Source organism: Sapajus apella, unplaced genomic scaffold (assembly GCF_009761245.1).
Source record: "Sapajus apella isolate SASKATOON/1434 unplaced genomic scaffold, GSC_monkey_1.0 scaffold53, whole genome shotgun sequence".
Lineage (NCBI taxonomy): Eukaryota > Metazoa > Chordata > Mammalia > Primates > Cebidae > Sapajus > Sapajus apella.
Window position 1 is genome coordinate 11486205 of NW_022436993.1, and position 20786 is coordinate 11506990.

At 39.7% G+C, this 20786-nt stretch overlaps 1 protein-coding gene across 8 annotated transcripts in view; it reads right to left on the minus strand.

Annotated features, from left to right (window-relative positions):
* The window catches only part of PTER (phosphotriesterase related), a 74620-nt gene that overhangs the window by 5713 nt on the left and 48121 nt on the right, over positions 1-20786 (minus strand). For 7 of the 8 annotated variants that reach the window (XM_032243970.1, XM_032243966.1, XM_032243973.1 and 4 more), the window contains one exon: positions 1013-1153. The exons of the other annotated variant lie outside the window; for it this stretch is intronic. In XM_032243970.1, the coding sequence (XP_032099861.1) occupies positions 1013-1153 (141 nt within the window). The remainder of the gene's footprint in view (positions 1-1012; positions 1154-20786) is intronic. 8 annotated transcript variants of the gene reach the window in all.

Here is a 20786-nt window from a genome sequence, read left to right on the forward strand (position 1 = left end):
CTATAAAATGTGACCCTCCTAATTGTGAAAAACAATGGATGCTTTTCAGTTTTTATTTCCCTTGATATCTGTCACATAGTACACGCGTTCAAGCCCTTCTGCCCTGAGCCTTCCTCTCTACTGACTTCCATAACAACACATATCCCTGATGTTATCACTTTGAAAACTTCTCAACCTTTCCTTCAGTGGTTCCTACTCCATTCCTTAAATATCTCTGTCCCCAGGTCTCTGTCCTCATCCTCTTCTCTGAGTGATGTCATTCATTCTTACAGTTCAACTATCATATACAAATCCTATCTTAGGGCTTCACTGGATAGCAACAATTAGATTTTCCCAAACAAAAGTCTTCTTTGTCAATCTCCAGTTTATTTCTCCTCCTAGATTTTCTAACTTGGTTCATTCAATCTTCATATTACCATGTGACCAAGACGAAACTAGGTAGCTATGCCTAAGGTTTTCTACTTGATTACAAAGAATGACTCCTACAATTATCTACTAGCATCACACATCATACAATTTTTGAAGGTTGAATTCATTTTACACGATGTTTGGTCTTTAGACTTTATACTTTTAGCATATAACTTGAGATTGCCTTTTTAATAAAAACTTTTAATAAAGCATTTAAAATATTACTTATAGGAAGTTATGGCTTTAGTGTGGTCAACCTGAGAGATGAACAGCTTATTTCACTAGGGGTAAAAAGAGGAAAATGTCTTTTGTTCTCTGATTTTCATGGCAGGGGTTGGGTATTATCTGTGTTTCCTGTCAGCTGCCCATCTGCACTGAACTTCTAAGGCTCTGCTAAGCTTTAGCCTACTTAGGATGACTCATTTTCTCCTTAAAATAATATAGAGAGATTTTTCTCCCTGAAACAGCATAGATATATTTTTCTCTGCAAGTCTGTGGTTCAGCCTCCTTACTGTTTTCTGAATCTCTGCTAATACTTCCCTAGATATGACAATCAAAAAGGGCAAGGGAAAGAGAATGCTGTGGGAGACTTCACCATATTTACCTTTTAATTCTTTTGTTATCATCAGGCATGTCAATATCTGGGCCGAGCTGGTAATGAAGTAATTCAGTACCAAAGAGATCATATTCCAAGTAGCAGCCAAGCTGAGCAAACTCCAAGAGCTCCTTCTTATCAAGTATAGTCCTAGAGAAAATATGAAGACATACTGTTACGACGAAGAGCCCATTTTCCGCATGTACAGAGTAGTTTTAAGCACACTGTGTACAAGAACACAGTTGAAGTCAAGTAACAGAAACTGCTAAAATAGCTCTTAATGATGTGACTATGAAACAGTAGGTTCAATTTGTTACCAGAAATAACAGAACTTACTCATCGAAAAGGGAGATTTCCCCTCTAAAGTACGTGGGTACTACAGACTTAGTTTAATGAAGCTTCCATTATTCCAAAGCAAGTTTGGAACTCTCCCTCAGAACCGTGTTCAGAATATGCCCCCGCATTCTTGAGATTCCTTAACGGGGTAAATTTTCATCCTCTAAGGACTGCTATGAACTATGAGAACTGTGGAAGGAAATCTGGCCTCAGGTCTGGCGAATTAGGTGAGTAATGCTAATCTGGGTAACTCATGAAGCTTTGCCTTATGGTAGCAGGGTGATTTTCTTGTGAAGATTGTAAAGTGATTCTAAAATTAATTCTAAAGCCTTTAAAGAATATCGTTCCAACATTTTCTTTACAGCACAACACTCATATAGACATTTAAGTTCTGGAGTACTTATTTTTTAAATAAAATTTATTATTTTATGATAAATTTTATGGATATCTTCTCATTTCAATAGATATCATATAAAGAATATAACTATTTTAGGATGTAAGATTATGTAAATGAATGGGAAAGGAGAGAAATGTAAGACAAGTACAGGCTACAGACGAGAGCAGAGTATAGAACAAGAGTAGATTATCTCAAGAAATTTACATTATAACAAGTAAAAAGAGATGCATTAAGGTAACCCCAAAATACCATTGTAGAGATCCAATCACGCAGAGAGCTAAGAAGAAATGAAAACATCCTAGCAGAAGACAATATGGGAGAAAAATGTGAAGGAAAAATATAGTCCATTAGACACTGCGTGAAGGGAATGAAGGAAAAATACAGCCCATTAGACATTTCATGGAGGGAATGAAGGACCTAGAGAAAGAAAGGGATTGTTTGGGATCCAAAACTGGCCTGGAGATGAGTTGAGAACATTAGACAGTCATTGTCTTACTAGCTTTTCATCCACACTGATATTTCTAGTACTTTGGCAACTCCACAACGTGAGGATTAAAGCACTGTGTTGTGGCAGGGCGTGGTGGTTCATGCCTATAATCCCAGCACTTTGGGTGGCCAAGGTGGATGGATTACCTGAGGTCAGGAGTTCAAGACCAGCCTGGCCAACATGGCAAAACCCCATGTCAACTAAAAATTAGCTAGGCATGGCGGTGGGTGCCAGTAATCCCAGCTACTTGGGAGGCTGAGGCAGGAGAATTGCTTGAACCCAGGAGACGGAGGTTGCAGTAAGCTGAGATCACACCACTGCACTTAAGCCTGGGCAACAGAGTGAGACTGTGTCTCAAAAAACAAAAACAAAACAAAAGTTAGCTGGAGGTGATGGCGGGCACTTGTAATCCCAGCTACTTGGGAGGCTGAGGCATGAGAATCGCTTGAACTCAGGAAGCAGAGGTTGCAGTGAGCTGAGATTGTGCTGCTGCACTCAGCCTGGGTGACAGAGTGAGACTCTTGTCTCAAAAAAAAGCAGTATTATATGACCAGGCGTGGTGGCTCCCGCCTGTAATCCTAGCACTTTGAGACACTAAGGTGGGTGGATCATTTGAGGCCAGGAGATCGAGACCGGCCAGGCCAACATGGTGAAAACACACCTCTATTAAAAATACAAAGAGAAAAAGAAAAAAAGCACTATTATGTGTCTATAAATCTGTTTCTAAGAGGACAGAAGTATTTTTCAAAGCTTTTCTTACAAACCATAGGAGGTCTAATTAAGCCTCCCTGTGCCATGGGTTGAAGAGGTTTCTCCTTTCCTGGGAGTTGACTATTGACTTTCATTCTGAGCTATCATACCCTGGCTGGCTCCTTTCCATTTTATTCATCAATTTAGCATAACATAGAGTTCACGATGTTGTTTTAGGCAGAGAGGCTAAAAAATCTTTCCATTATACTATAAAATGTACATTAGTTCTGTGCTATCTTCTATTAATACTACTCGTTTTCTGTCTTCTTACCATGGAGACCATCTTTTGCTTCCAAAATTACTAGGCTGAAAGAATATGTGTTTTTCCATAGAAAACATATTCTGTTTTCCCCAAAGAACCATTCTTGAAGAAAAAAAAAAAAAACAAAATATACACAATCAAAGTAACGTAAGCCGGAAGAGGTTAAGTTTAGTATTTTTCCTTTTGAGTAAATTCAATGTGTTAATTATCCAATATGGGCAAGGTAGTGGGGGAGGGGAGGAGTTGGGACGGAAATGGACCACCAGTGACGGGTTGGATCGTACTCCTATTTCTGCTCCTAATATATTTTTCTTTCTTTTGGCCCAATGCCTTGAGACTAAGTTTTCTAAATTTTCAGTGCAATATCGAGGCATATACTTAATGAAAAGTCCATGGTAAATGTAAAGCCATAGAAAAGTCTTTACCCTTAGTGCCAATTGCAAATAAAAATAAAGTCACTTAGCAACATTATCATCATACTGACAACTGTAGGAACTTACCATGTGTCTGACATTGTGCAAAGGACATTACATTTATTATCTCATTTAATACTCTCCATAATCCTAGCAGGTCTCAATTTTAAAGATCAAGAAACTGGGACTTGAGAGATTAGATACTGACTCAAGGTAATGTGCTAGAATTTAAATTCATCTCCAGGTTAGAACTTACTCTCTTAACCACCACACTATATGGCTTCTACTATTGTTAAATATATGTATTTTTTAACTCAAAGGACATTTTCCAGAATTACAGTGACTGAATGTGTACAGAGTGTGTTTTAATTTTTAACTTGAAATTTGATTTCCTCCCCATGGTACCTTCAAACTGCACTTGGAAAATGGAGAATTTACCATTAAAGGGTAGTATGGGGGGAAGAAAGTGAAAATCCCAGAGAGATAAGAAAGGATTCACTTGTGGAGATTTTCAGTTGCTAAGTCAGAGGGTAACTACATATAATAAGCAGGATTAAGTCTTTACAAGTTATTTTTGACAATTTAAGTGACATAATCAATAGAGAAAGGGATTATGGTAATCACGACAACTGCTTACTTTCTTACTGTGGGCTATATATGTGTGTGATATATATGTGTGTGTGTGTGTCTGCGTGTGTGTATGTACTTATTCCTTTTTTTAAACTGACATTTAGTGATATGACCCCCTCTGGATAACTAAACACTAGTGTGAAGTCAATTAAGAAATGAATATTATGGGAACTCACGCCTATAATCCTAGCATTTTGGGAGGCCGAGGCAGGTGGATCACTTGAGGTAAGGAGTTCAAGGCCAGCCTGGCCAACATGGTGTAACCCAGTCTCTACTAAAAATATAAAAATTAGCCAGGTATGGTGGCACATGCCTGTAATCCCAGCTGCTGGGGAGGCTGAGGTAGGAGAATCGCTTGAACCCAGGAGCAGGAGGTTGCAGTGAGCCGAGATAGCACCACTGCACTCTAGCCTGGGTGACAGAGGGAGACTCTGATGCAAAAAAAAAAAAAAAAAAAGAAAAAAGAAATGAGTATTACAAATATTAAGGGGCACAGAGGCAACTGCGATCACTTGATCAGGCCTCTCTCCTGACGCCAGACCTGAAATCCAGCCGTCTGCTTGCCATCTCTACTTGGATGCCTAAGCAACTTCAACCTTCACATCTCCCACACCGGACCTTTCATCTGCCCCCGAAACTGGCTGCCCCACTCTTGACTGCTTTCTTCCTCTGACATTCTACATTTAATCTATTGGGAGAGTATTTTGGCTCTACCTTCAAAATACAACTGGAATCCAGATATATCATGAGCTCCCATACCACCCTTCTGACCCAAATCACCCTCGTCTGTTGTCGGATCGCTGCAATAGATATCAAATTATTCTCTCAGCTTTTACCTTTGCTCAATTACAGTCTGTTCTACACACTGCAATTAAAGTGCCACTTCCATACCTAAGTCAGACTAAGTCTCTCCTCTGCTTAGAACTCACCAACGACTTTCTATTTCCCTCGAGTAAAAGCCAAGGCCTTATGGTGGCCCATGGGGCACGATGTGATCTCTCTTCACATGGTCTTGCAAACCCTCATCTAAAAGAGGAATGGGGGCCAGGCGTGGTAGCTCACGCCTGAAATCCCGGCACTTAGGGAGGCCGAGGACGGTGGATCACTTGAGGTCAGACGTTTGAGATCAGCCTGGCCAACATGGTGAAACTCCAACTCTACTGAAAATATCAAAAATTAGCTGGGCATGGTGGCACGTGGCTGCAGTCTCAACTACTTGGGAAGCTAAGGCAGGAGAATCACTTGAACCTGGAAGGCGGAGATTGCAATGAGCTGAGATTACACCACTGTACTCCAGCTTGGGCAACAAAGCCAGCCTCTGTCTCAAAAAATAAAGTAAAAGAGAAATGGGGTGGTGGCAGGCATGGTAGTTCATGCCTATGGTCCCAGCTACTTGGACGGCTGAGTGGGGAGGATTGCTTGAGCCCAGGAGTTCAAGACTGCAGTGACCTATGATCATACCACGGCACTCCATCTTGGGTGACAGAACAAGCCCCTGTATCTAAAAAGTAAAATAAACAAATAAAAAAAAAAAAAGAGGAATGGGGACTGTAGGGACCCAATCCTCCAGATGCAATGAAATATAAATGCTACCTACGTTGTAAACGTTAACGGAGGACTCTTACCATAAGCAGAGATGTCGTTCTGAGGAAGACTAACACTGTTCAATAAGATTCATCCACACATGTAAGTTTCAAAAGTAACCCCTGGCTAGGCACATTGGCTCCCTCCTGTAATCCCAGCACTTTGGGAAGCCAAGGTGGAAGGATCCCTTGAACCCAGGAGTCTGAGACCAGCCTTGGCAACAAAGCAAGACCCTGTTTCTACAAAAAAATTTTAAAAATTAGCAGAGAATGGTGGTGTGTGCCTGCGGTCCCAGTTGCTCAGGAGGCTGAGGTGGCAGGATCATTTGAGCCCAGGAGTTTGAGGCTGCAGTGAGCTATGGTCGCACTGTTGCACTCAAAAAAAAGAAAGAGAAAAAAAAGTAATCCCTGTGAATTCTTATTCTGTCAAAAAACTTATATAAAGGGGTGTGACTTTGAGGAAGCTGATTTCTCTGTAAAAATGCTCTTAAAAATTTCACAGTCGGGCCGGGCGTGGTGGTTCACACCTGTAATCCCAGCACTTTGGGAGGCCGAGGTGGGCGGATCACAAGGTCAACAGATCGAGACCATCCTGGCCAACATGGTGAAACCCCGTCTCTACTAAAAATACAAAAAAATTAGCTGGGCGCGGTGGCGCACACCTGTAGTCCCAGCTACTCGGGAGGCTGAGGCAGGAGAATTGCTTGAACCCGGGAGGTGGAGGCTGCAGTGAGCCAAGGTCGTGCCACTGCACTCAAGCCTGGTGCCTGGTGATGGAGTGAGACTTTGTCTCAAAAAGAAAAAAAAAAAAAAAGAAGAAATTCACAGTCACATGCAAGGGAAGATATCTTCAGAAGGGAAGCAATTAGGTTGATATTTTGACATCAGGAAAATGCAGTTGAAAAAGAGGGGCAAGGCCAGATGCAGAGAGTGGCTCGTTCCCGTAACCCCAGGGCTCTGAAAGGCCTTCTGGGAGGGTTGCTTGAGCCCAGGAGTTTGAGACCGAACACTGAGATGCCCTGTCTCTATAACAAAAATAAATAAACAGAAAGAAAAAGAGGGGAAGAGAAATGTGCTGTCATTAAAAAATCCAAGACATACATACATATATATGTAGGGTTTTTTTTTTCTAATTTTTAAACTGACATATATTGATACGACCTCCTTTGGGTAACTAAATATTAATGTGAAGGCAGTTAAGAAATGAATTTAACTCTGCATGGTGGCTCATGCCTGTAATCTCAGCACTTTGGGAGGTAAAGGTGGGAGGGTCACTTGAGCTCAGGAGTTCTAGACCAGCCTAGGTGCCAAAGCAAAACCCCATTTCTACTAAAAATACAAAAATTAGCTAGGTGCGGTGGTGCATGCCCATGGTCAGAGCTACTCAGGAGACTGAGGTGGGAGGATTGTTGGAGCCTGGGAAGTTGAGGCTGCAGTGAGTCAGGATCAAGCCACCGCACTTCAGCCTGGGTGACAGAGCAAGTAAGACTCTGACTCTAAAAAAATTAATTAATTAATTAAATTTAAAAATAAAGGAAATGAATTCATTTAAATTCTTCTTGCTGACAAAGCAAACTGAGTGGAAAATCCAGGGGAAGACAGTGTGAGTGATCACACATATTTTTCAAAGGAAAGTCCTGAAAACAAGTAGAATGTGGTCTGAGATATTACTGAGAGGTGGAACGGGAAACAAGAAGATCAACACCAGATAACCTTCAGGTATGTAATACGGCCCGAGCTTGTTTAATCCTTACAGAAGCTCTATCAGGAAAGTGTGACTGTCCCCATCTCACAGATGAGGACCCGAAGTCTCAAAAAAGATAAATTCAGCTCTAAACTTGAAGAGCTTCAAAGAAACCCAAACTGCTTTTGTGTTCAGAGGCCATGTTCTTAGACCAGGCTGCTCCTCTGGGGCTGAGGGCACGCAGGCACCATAGCAGCTCCCTTCCTCCTCCAAGGTGCTCACTCTACGGAGACACACTCACCATCGCAATGACATCCAGGAGCAAGCAACTGGCGCCATGAATGTCTAACAAGGTGACTTACCCATGTGAAATTGACATTCAGCTGGATGGCTTCCAGAGACTGCCAAAGTGCGACTCAAGTTGCATTTATGCAAGTTACGTTCTTTTTCACTTGGAGAAAACTGACCCCGAATGTCAGTATGTTAGCATGGAAAAATGAAATCTGTGTGCCGCCCAGCAGATGAAGTTTAAACAGGGGTCCTGTCCCTCCCAGTCACCAGTGATCTCATAGCACATCTTAGAACAGTAGAGGTGCTAACCTCAGCCAGTTTTCCTCATTCTGCATTCTATATCCATGAATAATTCTTGAGAGGTTTGGTTTTTTTTGAAATGGAGTCTCATTCTGTCACCAGGCTGGAGTGCAGTGATGCGATCTTGGCTCACTGCAGCTTCCACCTCCCAGGTTCAAGTGATTCTCCTGCCTCAGCCTCCTGAGTAGTTGGGATTATAGGTACCCACCACCATACCCGGCTAGTTTTGTATTTTTAGTAGAGACAGGGTTTCGCCATGTTGGCCAGGCTGGTCTTGAACTCCTGACCTCAGGTGATCTGCCCGCCTTGGCCTCCCAAAGTGCTAGGATTACAGGTGTGAGACATTGCGCCTGGCCATCCATGAATAATTCTATTCTTTCTTACTCCAATCTTTCCCAGCTTTTAAGGTAGGTATTTTTCACTTCCTCTCCTGAAAAGTCAGTAAAGTGACTGTGACACACAGAACAGCGACCACACTGCACACTGAAGAAAAGTTCCTTCTGCAAGGTGGATGAAATGACTGCAAAGTCATTTACAAGATATCCTGGGATTTCCCAGAAGGAATATGAGATTTTTGTAATAAGAGCTTGTTCACGTCATTCCTATGGTATCCTTTCTTCTGCTGCGTATTTTATACTTTTGCTCAACTAATAAGTAATTTTTCTCTATATAAGAAATGCATAAATTTAGGGAAAATATCTGGCCATCAGCTATAAAAAATAGGGTGTCCAAAGTGATTTGGCTCTTTATTTTCAGAATGCAGTTATCATTTACCCAGTTTCTTAAGGCTGGTACTAAAATGCAAGACCTTTGATCCTATTTTTCAACCCCCTTTTATATTCTAGATCTTATCCATATGCTGAGGGGTTTAGTTTAATGTCAAAATGTACTCTGAGCGGAGAAAGGAAGTCTGCACGAAGTGATAATTTAGACGAGGGTCTGTGGGCTCCCTAGGTAGAAAGAGCTAAGGAGCAGAGTCAAGAATTTGATCCGTAGGTAGGAGCAAGATAACAAAAACACCTACCATTTGTCTTGGGCTTTACAGTTTCAAATAACTCTCAGGTACATTATTTCATTTCACACATTGAAACACACCTTCATAAATTCATTCAACGAACATCTACTATCACCTGTCTTGTGCTATTCTCTGCGTTAGGAATATAGACATGAATAAGAAATTTAAGATGCTGTCTCAAGGATCTTAAAGTCTGCATAAGATAGATATTTAAACTAATAATTATATTTAAATGTGTCAAAACATTTAAGTACAAATAAATACAAAGTATTACAAAAGAAGAATGATGCGCTTAATTTTTTTCACTTGATTCACTTTGATTCATTTGAGTTGTGTCTTAAAGGACGCTATTCAGACAAATGTTGGTAGGGTTCAAGATGAACAATGCAGAGAGGCTGGGCACATGGCTCACGCTTATAATCCCAGCATTTGGGAAGCCAAAGCGGGTGGATCATCTGAGGTCAGTAGTTCGAGACCAGCCTGGCCAGCATGGTGAGACCCCATCTCTACTAGAAATACAAAAAGCAGCCAGGTGGGGTGGCAGGTGCCTGTAATCCCAGCTACTTAGGAGGCTGAGGTAGGAGAACTGCTGGAACCTGGGAGGTGAAGGCTGCAGTGAGTCAAGATCGCACTACTGTACTTCAGCGTGGGTGACAGGGTGAGACTTTATCTCCAAAAAAAAAAAAAAAAAAGAAATCCAGAGACCCACCTGCTGAGAGGCAAAAAGGGAGCTTGCTGTTACTGAATATAAGGGTGTAGTTTATCAAAGAGGAGGAGAGAAGAGAGGGGAATCATCCATCTATCCATCCATCCATTTAACAAGAAATTGTTGATCACCTACTTGCAATCAGGCATGAGCTGGGAAAACAAAGACAAATAACACCAGTTCCATCTTGGAAGGAGTTCAGTCTCTACTACGGAAAAGAGACACGGAAACAAATATTTGCTGTACAGAGTTTACCAAATGCAGTGGTAAGAGTGCTACCAGGAGCTAGGATGGCAAAGAGAAGGAGATAGCAAACAGTGCTTGGCTGGTTCTGGGAAAGCTTCATAGAGAAGAAAACCCCTGGTGAATTGCATTTTGAAGAAAGATTCTGCCAAACAGATAAGGGGAAATAGGACATTCACAGCAGAGAGAATAGCACGTGTGAGACGCATATAAGAACAAGCAGTACAGGGCGCTCAAAGACATGCTCAGTGTGGCTTTGGCCCAGAGACTGTGTGCACACTGGGAGTAACAATACATAAGGTGGAGGAAAAGGAGGGAACCGGACAACCAAGGTTTTCGGATTTTGCGCCTCAGGCAAAGGTGACCCACTGGAGGGTTTTAGGTCAGGATCAGGGATATAATTAGATTTGCCTTTGCAAAGATCTGGTAGATTGTGGAGGCTAGATCTGGGACCAAAACTAAGGGAGGGATTCGTGTTTGGAGACTTATAATAATTCAAATGATAAATGAGGGGCTGAATTCACAGAACACCAGAGGAGGGGATAGGAGAGCTTGTATTTGGCGATGTGAGGGAGGTAGACAGGTCTTTAGGCTAACAGCTGCGCGGACAGCACTGTAATTAGCCAGATTATGGAGTAAAGCAGCAAGAGTGAAGGATGGGGACGGGGCACTGACACCACAGGGACAGCCATGCAGGAGGAGGATCACAAGCCTGTCTCGCTTGGGCAATTGATTAGATGTTGGTGCCGTTAAATAACAAGAACAAGAACAATGAGTAGGTTGTGAAACTCACAATAGACTGGTGAAATAATTACATCACATATTAATGTCATTGCACAAATAAAGAAACTAAACACGGGTCTTCTTTAAAGGGATCAACAACTCAGTATTCCAACTCCCAATCTAGTGCCCTTTCCACTGTGATGAGCTGTGATTTGATTGTAACTCATCAGCCATTTCACTCTGTGAATTCCTGGGGCAAGTGGTGGACCCATGAGCGTGGCTCTATGTGGCTCACGGAGCTAACTCAGGCCCTGACATCCGAAGAAACATAAACTGCATTTCCTGATACAACTTACAGACTTGATCAAGTATGTTTTAAAAACTGGCATACAAATAAAATAACAACAGAATGCTTATATATACAACTGATTTATTGAAAACACAGTCGAATTTCAATGATCTTTATAAAAACTGTTTACCAAAAAAGTAATTCTAGGCCGGGTGCAGTGGCTCATGCCTGTAATCCCAGCACTTTGGGAGGCCAAGGCGGGTGGATCACTTGAGGTCAGGAGTTTGAAACCAGCCTGGCCAGCACGGCAAAACTACGTCTCTACTAAAAATATAAAATTGGCCGGGCGTGGAAGTGCACACCTGTAATCTCAGCTACTCAGGAGGCTGAGGCACAAGAATCACTTGAACCTGGGAAATGGAGGTTGCAGTGAGCTGAAATCACACCACTGCACTCTAGCTTGGATGAGAGAGCAAGACGCTGTCTTGGAAAACAAAAAAAGTAATTCCAAAAAATCTCTGTCCTCCTCCCCCTTGAGTTTATCAATTTAGAACAAATGAATATTTGTACAACTATGTGGAATTCTCATTTTAAGTTTTTCAACAACTGTTTAAAATAATTACTAAACCCAACTAGAATTATACATTTAATAACCTAAAATTAATTTTAAAATGTTTATAATGCAATATTTAAAAAAACAAATTACTGTAATCAAGTGAATATAACCTAATTTACTACACTCTAATTTGAAATTAACATAATTTTAAAACATTATTCATGTACATTCTTACACTGCTCTCATGACAGCTCCACTGCAACTATAAGATCTAAAAAATTCTTAATTGATGGAATTTAATTGATCTCAATTAAACATAAATTTAAATGTGAAAAATAGGAAGTAAATAGAGATGATATAAGTTTTTAACGTGTGGGCTAAACATAGACTATAATTAATAATATATAATTTGCCACTTCCAAGAACAATTAGTCAAGAATTTTAGTTTGATCCAGACTCAAGCCATGAATTAGAATGGTACGTTTGCATTAATATACTGGTTTATGCCCAAATATATAGGGCTTTTAAAGATTTATTCTTTATGGGATTCTTTTTGCATGAAGGCATGACTATTGAAAAATATTGTTGATATTGGAGAATAACTGGAAATGAAAAATACTAGAAAAATAATTCAGTTTGCTATTATCTGTATTTTAACAAGCATCTCCCCCCACAACTTGATTCAGCTCTCTGACTGCTTGGGTCGCTACAGAAATGTTTAATGACATCATAGGAAGGAATGACGTCACCCTTTCAATATTATGACTTAAGTGTAGGCTTAAGCAAAAGGAACAGATGGCTGCAAGAGAGAAAAACCCTTGTTTAAATTAGACTAAACCCAGAAGTTGGCTCCGAATTACAAAGTGTAATTAAAACTTTATTTTAGAATGCATTTCACAGTTTATACATCCCGGGAAGAGCTTTTTACCATATGAACTCTTTAGCTACCACATAGCACAGAAGAGGCTGCGTTTTTCATGTAGGGCAATACACAGTTCGAGGAATGACGGTATTGAGGAGAGTGAAGATAAATCTCATAGACATGGCAATCCTATTTGTTAAAATGTCACATTTCATGGGAATGGTGTCAGAGTCATGAAAAATTGCTTTAGAAAAAAATTACTAGTGGAAGGCTTTGGTGGGTAGAATGTACTGGATAGAGCACATGGCAAACGCTTCCCTTTCACCCAGAAGGCAGGTCTGCCCCAAAGACTGTAATTTGGGATACTCCACAATTATTATCACCATAATTTTATTGCATTTTATTTGGCACTATTTATGAATATAAAGAATTTTAGTGCATTTCACTTTGTCAAATGTTTGCCTGGATTTCTCTCTCTCTCCTTTTTTCCTCTTTCTCTCCTTTCTTTCTCCCTCCCTCTCCTTTCTTCCTTTCTCTCTCCCTCCCCATTTCCCTTTCTTCCTCCCATAGGTTCCACATATTGAGAGAAAATACACAGTAAGCAAATTTTAGGGCAGGGGTGAGGGAAATTTGCATAGCACTTTAGGATTGAAAATAAGTTTTCTGGCCGGTTCAGTGGCTCACGCCTGTAACCCCAGCATTTTGGGAGGCTGAGGCAGGAGGATTGCTTGAGGCAGGAGTTTGAAATCAGCTTGGGAAACACAGCAATTTGCTATCTCTTTTATTCTTAAAAAAATTTTTTTTAATTGTTTTTAAGAAAAAAAGAAACAGTGCCATATTCACAGGATTCTATTTGTTAAAGACAAATACAAGCACATAGCATTCCATTTGTTCTTAAACACCACTGTATGACTTAACTATATAAAGATGTTTTGCTCAATTTCAGTTTGTCAAACGTTTGCTTGGAATCGTTTTTGAATGACTTCACATTAATTCACTAATATTCACAGGGATTCAAATGTGGGCAAGTTCCAAGGAAACCACATAATTATGTTTTGTGGCTTTACACAGAAAACCTTAAGGTTAAAAATCACCGTAATTATAATGAAATAATGACTTTGAAGGCAGAGAGTGGGCTGTTCTTCAGGCTACAGCCCAGCGTCTGGTATATGGTAATTAGACACTCACATATTTGTGGAATGAATGAATGATGTGATAGTCTACTCTCTTATTTCATCTAATTAAGAGCACGAAAAAAAAATCAAAATTATATCTTTCCCAGAGATGTGCCAATTTGGCATGAATGATCAGAGGCAAAGGAAATAAAATACGCTGTTGGCCGGTTCCCTAAATGTTTCCCTCTTGTTGCCTTTCAGAGCCCCTTAGGTCAAATTCCTCTATCTTCCTCAGCTAGGAATCTTCAAAGACAGTGATGTGCTATTTCTCTTCACTTAATTATCATTGGGCCCTTAAACAAACTCTAGGCCCTGGATTTCTATCAAAGCCCTTTGGCTTGTTAAATAGACAACCAAGTAGGAAAAAAATTCGGGCACAGCACCTGTCTATGGTCTCTCCAGGGGGCTCAAAAATTTAATCAGTAAGTAGTTGCTACCCAAATACCTGACAGCCATGCTGTTCTACTCAGCTTTCATTGGTAAAGACTTTTGTTGTCATAAAAATACCTACAGCTACTTTAATAGTCCATTAAGGATAAAATCTCCTTGAAGATGAACGGCACAAAGGATATCTGTGGGGTGTTTTTTTCAATCACATCTAGCCTGTTTTAGACCGGAGGCCAAGGCAGTGCTATCATTACATGTCACCTGGAAATGTGGGTAGAGTTTTAACAGGTAGTAGAATAATAATAAACGACTGAAAAGCAGAAAACCTTCATAGATTAAGACCAAGCAGGAACACTTAAGTGCTGGTGCTCTCTTCCAATAAATGTTGACTTTCGGTGGCCGTAACCATCAAGGGCAGCCCCCTGCAATGTTCCCTAGGGTTAAATTCACAGCAGTCAACAGGCCCATGCTTCTTAAAGGGAACAGATGGTTAGGGGAGGGCCTAGCCACAGAAGCAGATTTATCTCTTCAAGCTGTTATCTCCTAGCAAATGACCTTAAGCAGGTCACCAGTGGTCACATGACAAGTAGTTCAGAGGTCTCCTAAGATGATGGCCATTCATTAACTCTTCCCTCTCAGGGTCCCAGATGCCCCTTTTGGATAGCCATGTAGCAATTTGTTGTTGTTGTTGCAATGTGTGTATGTATGTGTGTGCGCACCCATGCAAATACATGAATCCTAATGAAGATTGTGTATCTTCAAAAATGTTTACCTGCGATAAAGGCAGGGTGCAGTGGCTCATGCCTCTAATCCCAGTACTCTGGGAGGCTGAGGTGTGCGGATCACAAGGTCAGGAGTTTGAGACCAGCCTGGCTAACATAGTGAAACCTCGTCTCCATGAAAAACACAAAAATTTGCCCGGTGTGGTGGCACACGCCTGTAGTCCCAGCTCCTTGGGTGGCTGAGGCAGCAGAATCACTTGAACTAGGGAGGTGGAGGTTGCAGTGAGCTGAGATCATGTCATTCATTGCACTCCAGGCTGGGTGACAGAGTGAAACTCTATCTCAAAAAAAAAAAAAAAAAAAAAAAAAAAAAAAAAAAATTACCTGCTTCAATGTGATTGGAGTATACAGAAATATTTTACTTTTGTATACTCAAATGATGGAAACTCTACTATGAAGGGGAAAAATAAACTAATCATGGGTAGGTAAGACTGACAGTCAGTCTCATTGGAGAGTCCCAGCATTCTGGAAGGGGCTATGAGGCAGAGCCACCACCTTATTACCTTAAATCACAGGGTAGCTTCAGAGACTTTTTTTGTTTTTTAATGTCTGAAAAGGCATGATGTGGAAATGAAATGATTTGCCGTTTTGTTTTGGTTTTCAATTTTTGGAGGCCTTGTTTTGGGGACACACGTCTGTTTTGTGACACTTTGATGTGAGGCTTCTGTGCATTTCATTGCATGAAATACATGCCCTTTGTGATTTGTCCCCATTACAGAAAGCTGAAGTCCTTGCCCTTCCAGCACGGCTCACATTGTATGCATAGCCCAGCAGACCTCAGAGAGTCTGACCCAGTCAAACTTCAGCATGGCCACTGTCTTGCTGTGAACAGCCACTTCAAAGAGCTAATGATGCCTGCATCTGCCTCCCTGATTATTTTTTTCTGTTACTTTATTCAGTATGTTTTTCTAAACGCACTGCTTTTTCTAAAGCCATATTCCCTAGCTGCTTCCCTACTGAAATGCTCATATTTCCATGTATGCCTTTTTCATGCACTGGAACCCTGAATAATCCATCCGCTAGGTACAGAACGGATGGCTGCTCCAGGGATGGTCTCAGAATTTTCTAGAATGTTCTGAGTTTGTCTGATGTCAGGTCAACCTTTCCATTCTGTTCTGAGTCATTCTAGAGAGATATATTGAAACTGCAGCCAAATGGAAATCTGGTAATGTATCTTTATTGTTTAACAGAAAAAAAATACATATGTGTGTGTGTGTGTATATAAATATACACATATGCATATATATAGGTGTAGTGTATACATATATGTATATCACTAGGCAATAAAGAAAACATTTGCAATTTATATATTGTTTGATTTTATGAGCAGGGAAATACTACTGTGATAGAAGTAAAGGTTTATTTCACATTTTCCAATGAAAGCTTGTTTTCTGTTTGTGCCAAGCATAATTTTCTAAGTTACATACATGTCTAACTGTAAATAGATGGAGACAGAAAGATTCTTCTTTAAGAATCATCTTGAGTCAGCTTCAAGCAGTATGGCAGACTAGATGTTCACAGAAAACCTTTCCAGCAGAGTACATGTAAAATACCACATTACATTGAAGAGAGGGGAAAAAAAAAAACCCTATTTTGAAATGCTTGGTTCAGCTGGTGGGAAAGTAAGGCTTACTTGCTCAGGGGACAGAACCAAGAGGGCTGAGAACATAAGGAATAACGTGAGACCTAGAGCTAGCATTTGCCTAAAAGGTTTTAATGAGCCAAGTAAGACAGAGCTTAGGCTTGAACTGAGTGGGAGATCAGACTGGAGACAGATAAAGGGCTACTCCCTGCATATGGAAGGCTACACCCTTGAGGATGAAGTAGGTAAAAACTTGGCCCACAAACAGTTTTTGGAGATTACAGATGGTCCCCGACTAGTTCACCTTAATGCTTTTTCAACTTTACAATGGCGTGAATGCAGTACACATTCAGTAGAAACCATACTTCAAGTACCCAGAGAAACATTCTGTTTTCCACTTTCAGTGCAGTATTCAGTAAATTACATGAGATATTCAACACCTTATTATAAAATAGGCTCTGCTCTGGATGATTCTGAGGAACTGTAGGCTAATGTAAGTGTTCTGAGCATGTGTAAGCTGGCCTACGCTAAGCTGTGAAGTTCAATAGGTTAGGTGTATTAAATGCACTTTCAGCTTACAATATTTTTGAATGACAATGGGTTGATTGGAACATAACCCATCCGAAGTCAAGGGATCTCTGTATACATATATCTTTCTCAGTCTTGTCTTCTAGTTAAAGGAAGGTAAGTCAAGAAAAAGTCTGCCTTGAGAATCCATACCCACAATCCTGCACTTGCTAAGCTGAGGGGTCAGAATTCATAGCACCTGTGTGGATCTAAGTATCTTAAATCTAAAATTTAGTTTAAACACTCACAGAAAGCTTTACATGAGTCCATCTATATGAGCTACCTAGAGTATTCAAATTCATAGAGACAGCAAGTAGAATGGTGGTTGCCACAGGCCATGGGGAGTGAATACACTCAACATTACTGAACTGTACTTTTCAAAATGTTTAAAAGATGATAAATTTTTTAAGTGTTTTACCACAATTAAAAAGTTTAGTATAAAATGTTCCAGGTAGGTACAATTAAAAAGTTTGGTATAAAATGTTCCTGGTATAAAATGTTCTACAAGGTTGTGAACCTACCTGGAACATTTTATACCAAACTTTTTAATTGTAGTAAAACATTTAAAACAAAATGTAACATGTTTTTAAGAATTTTAATTTTAATGGTGGTAAAAAACTTAAAATGTTTCAGACATGCCTTTTCAGACATTATTTCTGCCTACCAGAAATAAAAAATAAATAACCAAAAAACACACAGGTAAGGGGAAACCAACCTAACATTCATAATATCCAAGAAGTCTGATCTCACAATAAAAAATTTTACTCTAAAACATAAGGAAATAGCCTCATATCAATGACAGCCAGGAGAACTAGTAAACTATATCACAGTAAAAAAAAAAAAAAAAAAAAAAAGATAGTAGAAATTAGATTTATCAATTACAAGCTAAACACTGTGTGTTTAACATTTTTTAAAGATTGAATTGAACCATGTGGAAGAGAAAATCAATTATCAAAATTAACCAAGCAGATTTGAAAAGTAACCGACTAGAACTTAATAGGTAACAATAAACTATATAGTTCTTAATATTATAAACCAAATAGATTGGCTGAGTGACAGATTGATTCTATTGGAAAGAGTAGTAAACAGGAAGATCGAGCTGAAGAAATAACAGCTCAGTGATGCACATGGATGGAAACATGAAAGAGATATTAAGAGATATGGAGCACAGGTAAGAAAGTCCTGTAAATATCAAATTGAAGTTTGTGATGCAGGTGATAAACAACATGAGTTAAACAATATTTAAAGAGAAATGGCTGAGGCTTTTCAGAAACAATGAAAGATACATCCTCACATTCAGGGATCCCAAGGAATGCCAAGCACACGATAAGAAATTCATGACCAGGCACAGTGGCTCATGCCTACAGTCCCAGAACTTTAGGGGGCCAAGATGAGTGACTTGCTTGAGGTCAAGAGTTTGAGATCAGCCTGAGCAACAGGGCAAGAACCTGTCTCTACGAAAAATATACAAAGTAGCCAGGTGTAGAGGCACATGCCTGTAGCCCCAGCTTCTTGGGAGGCTAAGGTGGGAGGATCACTTGAGCTTGAGAGGCTGAGGCTACAGGGAGCCAAAATCATGCCACTGCACTCCAGCCTGGGCAACAGAGAGAGACCTTGTCTCAATATATTTAAACGTATATATATATTTAAACTAGTAGAAATGCAGAATACTTTAACAATATGATAAACAATTATGTTCTAACAGACATATAGAACACTTATACCATACAATAATTGTAAAACACAATATTTGTAAGAAACTAAAAATGATGGGGTGATGGATGCAGCAAACCACCACCATGGTACCTGTATACCTATATAACAAACCTGCATGATCTGCACATGTACCCCAGAACTTAAAGTATAAGAAATAAATAAAAAAGAAAAAAAGGAAAAAGAAATAAAAAATTAAAAAGAGCAAAAAAAATTTTTTTAATAAAATTTAAATGTATTAGTATTATACCTTTTTGAAGGTATGACATACTTAACAATGTTTAAAAAGTATCATACTTACTGAATAAATGTGCTACATATATCCCATATCATCCAAGGCAACATTACAAAACACCTTGTTTTAAATTCAAATGCAGCTGTCCAAGATCTTACAGCAAATGAGAATCATAATTTGAAGTTCTCACTGGATCCAAAGAGTCTAGTCTTCACAGCCTGATGCGTTTCCTCTATGACCAGTATACAGAAGCATGCCTCTATTTTATCAGTGCAACCAGAAGATTCCTGAAGTTAGCCAAGCATGAATCTTGATATTAACCCAGTGGCAAGAGAATTGCCTTTATCCTATTATGCCTCAGTTCGCCCATTAATACTGACTTCTCTGTTCTGCCATAACTACAACTTGTTTATATTTCCTGCACATGATTTTATAATATTTTTATTAAGTAGAAGAATTTTTTTTTTCTTGAGATAGGGTCTTGCTGTGTTGCCTAGGCTAGAGTGGTGAGATCATAGTTCACTGCAGCCTCATAAGGAGAGGCATTTTATCAATACATTCTGTAGGACTGTTAGTTTATTAAATAGCAACGTGTCTGGTCTGATAATCAGGATTTATCAATATGTTAATATGGCTTTACTCCAATAGGCAAGATAGGAGTAACTGTAATATATTAGTAGTCTCACTGGTACTGTATTAATTCTGTAATAAATTCAATTTAAGGCTAACAAGTAGCCTTAGCAACACTGTAAGACTTGTTCATAAAATTAACAGCAGCTGGCATTTCTTCATTTAGTCATTTGTTTTACTGGCCACTATGCATCTAAAATAATATGTAGGGATTGAATGGTGAACCCCAACAAGATATGCCCATATCCTAACTCTGGAAACCTCTGAAAGTGACATTATTTGGGGAAATGGTCTTTGTAGACATAATTAAGTCAAGAATCTGAGATGAGATCATTCTGGATGATCTGGGTGGGCCATAAATCCAATGGCAACTGTTGTTGTAAGAAACAGAGAAGACATAGACACAGAAAAGGCTACGTGAAGGCAGAGACAGAAACTGTAGTTATGCAGCCAGAGGCCATGGAACAACCGGATCTCAGACTAGGGAAGAAGCAAGGAAACATTCTCCCTGCAGCCTGCGGAGGAAGCGGGGCCCTGACAATGCTTGGTTTCAGACTTCTGGCCTCCAGAACTCTAAGACACTAAATTTCTGTTGTTTGAGGACACCCAGTTTGTTATAATTTGTTCCAACAGCCATAGGAAACTAATACATGATACCACCTAACAAATACTCTACTTCTTACTATTCTTTTTTATAATTGCATTTTCCAAAATTCAGATGATTCAAACCAAAAGTGACACAAATGTGAACTTGCATATTTGTGGTTTTCTTCTCTGGGTGAAATCATTGACTTTCCCTCCCTTTCTATTCATGCTAATTTATTATTCCAACTACTGGTAAATATTGAGCGAGGGGAATTGGCAGCTACTTTGATATCATCCCATGAGACAAAGAAATGAAGTAGACAGTGACACCTCTTATGATGAGTTATACAGGATTGAGCGAATGAAAGGAAATGACTTATGCAAAGTACCTTATGCGAAACACCTAGGATACTAACCAATATGGAGGAGGGACACAAAAATGCCAGCAGTGACTTTTATTAATGTCAGTTGTAAAACTTTTTAAATACTATCTTCCATGTAGTTAGGGGTTCTCTCTACGCGATTAGTATTGCACTGACCTGATTACTGCAGATTCTTCATTTGATCATGCATTAAATATATGGCAGTTTGCATCCATTT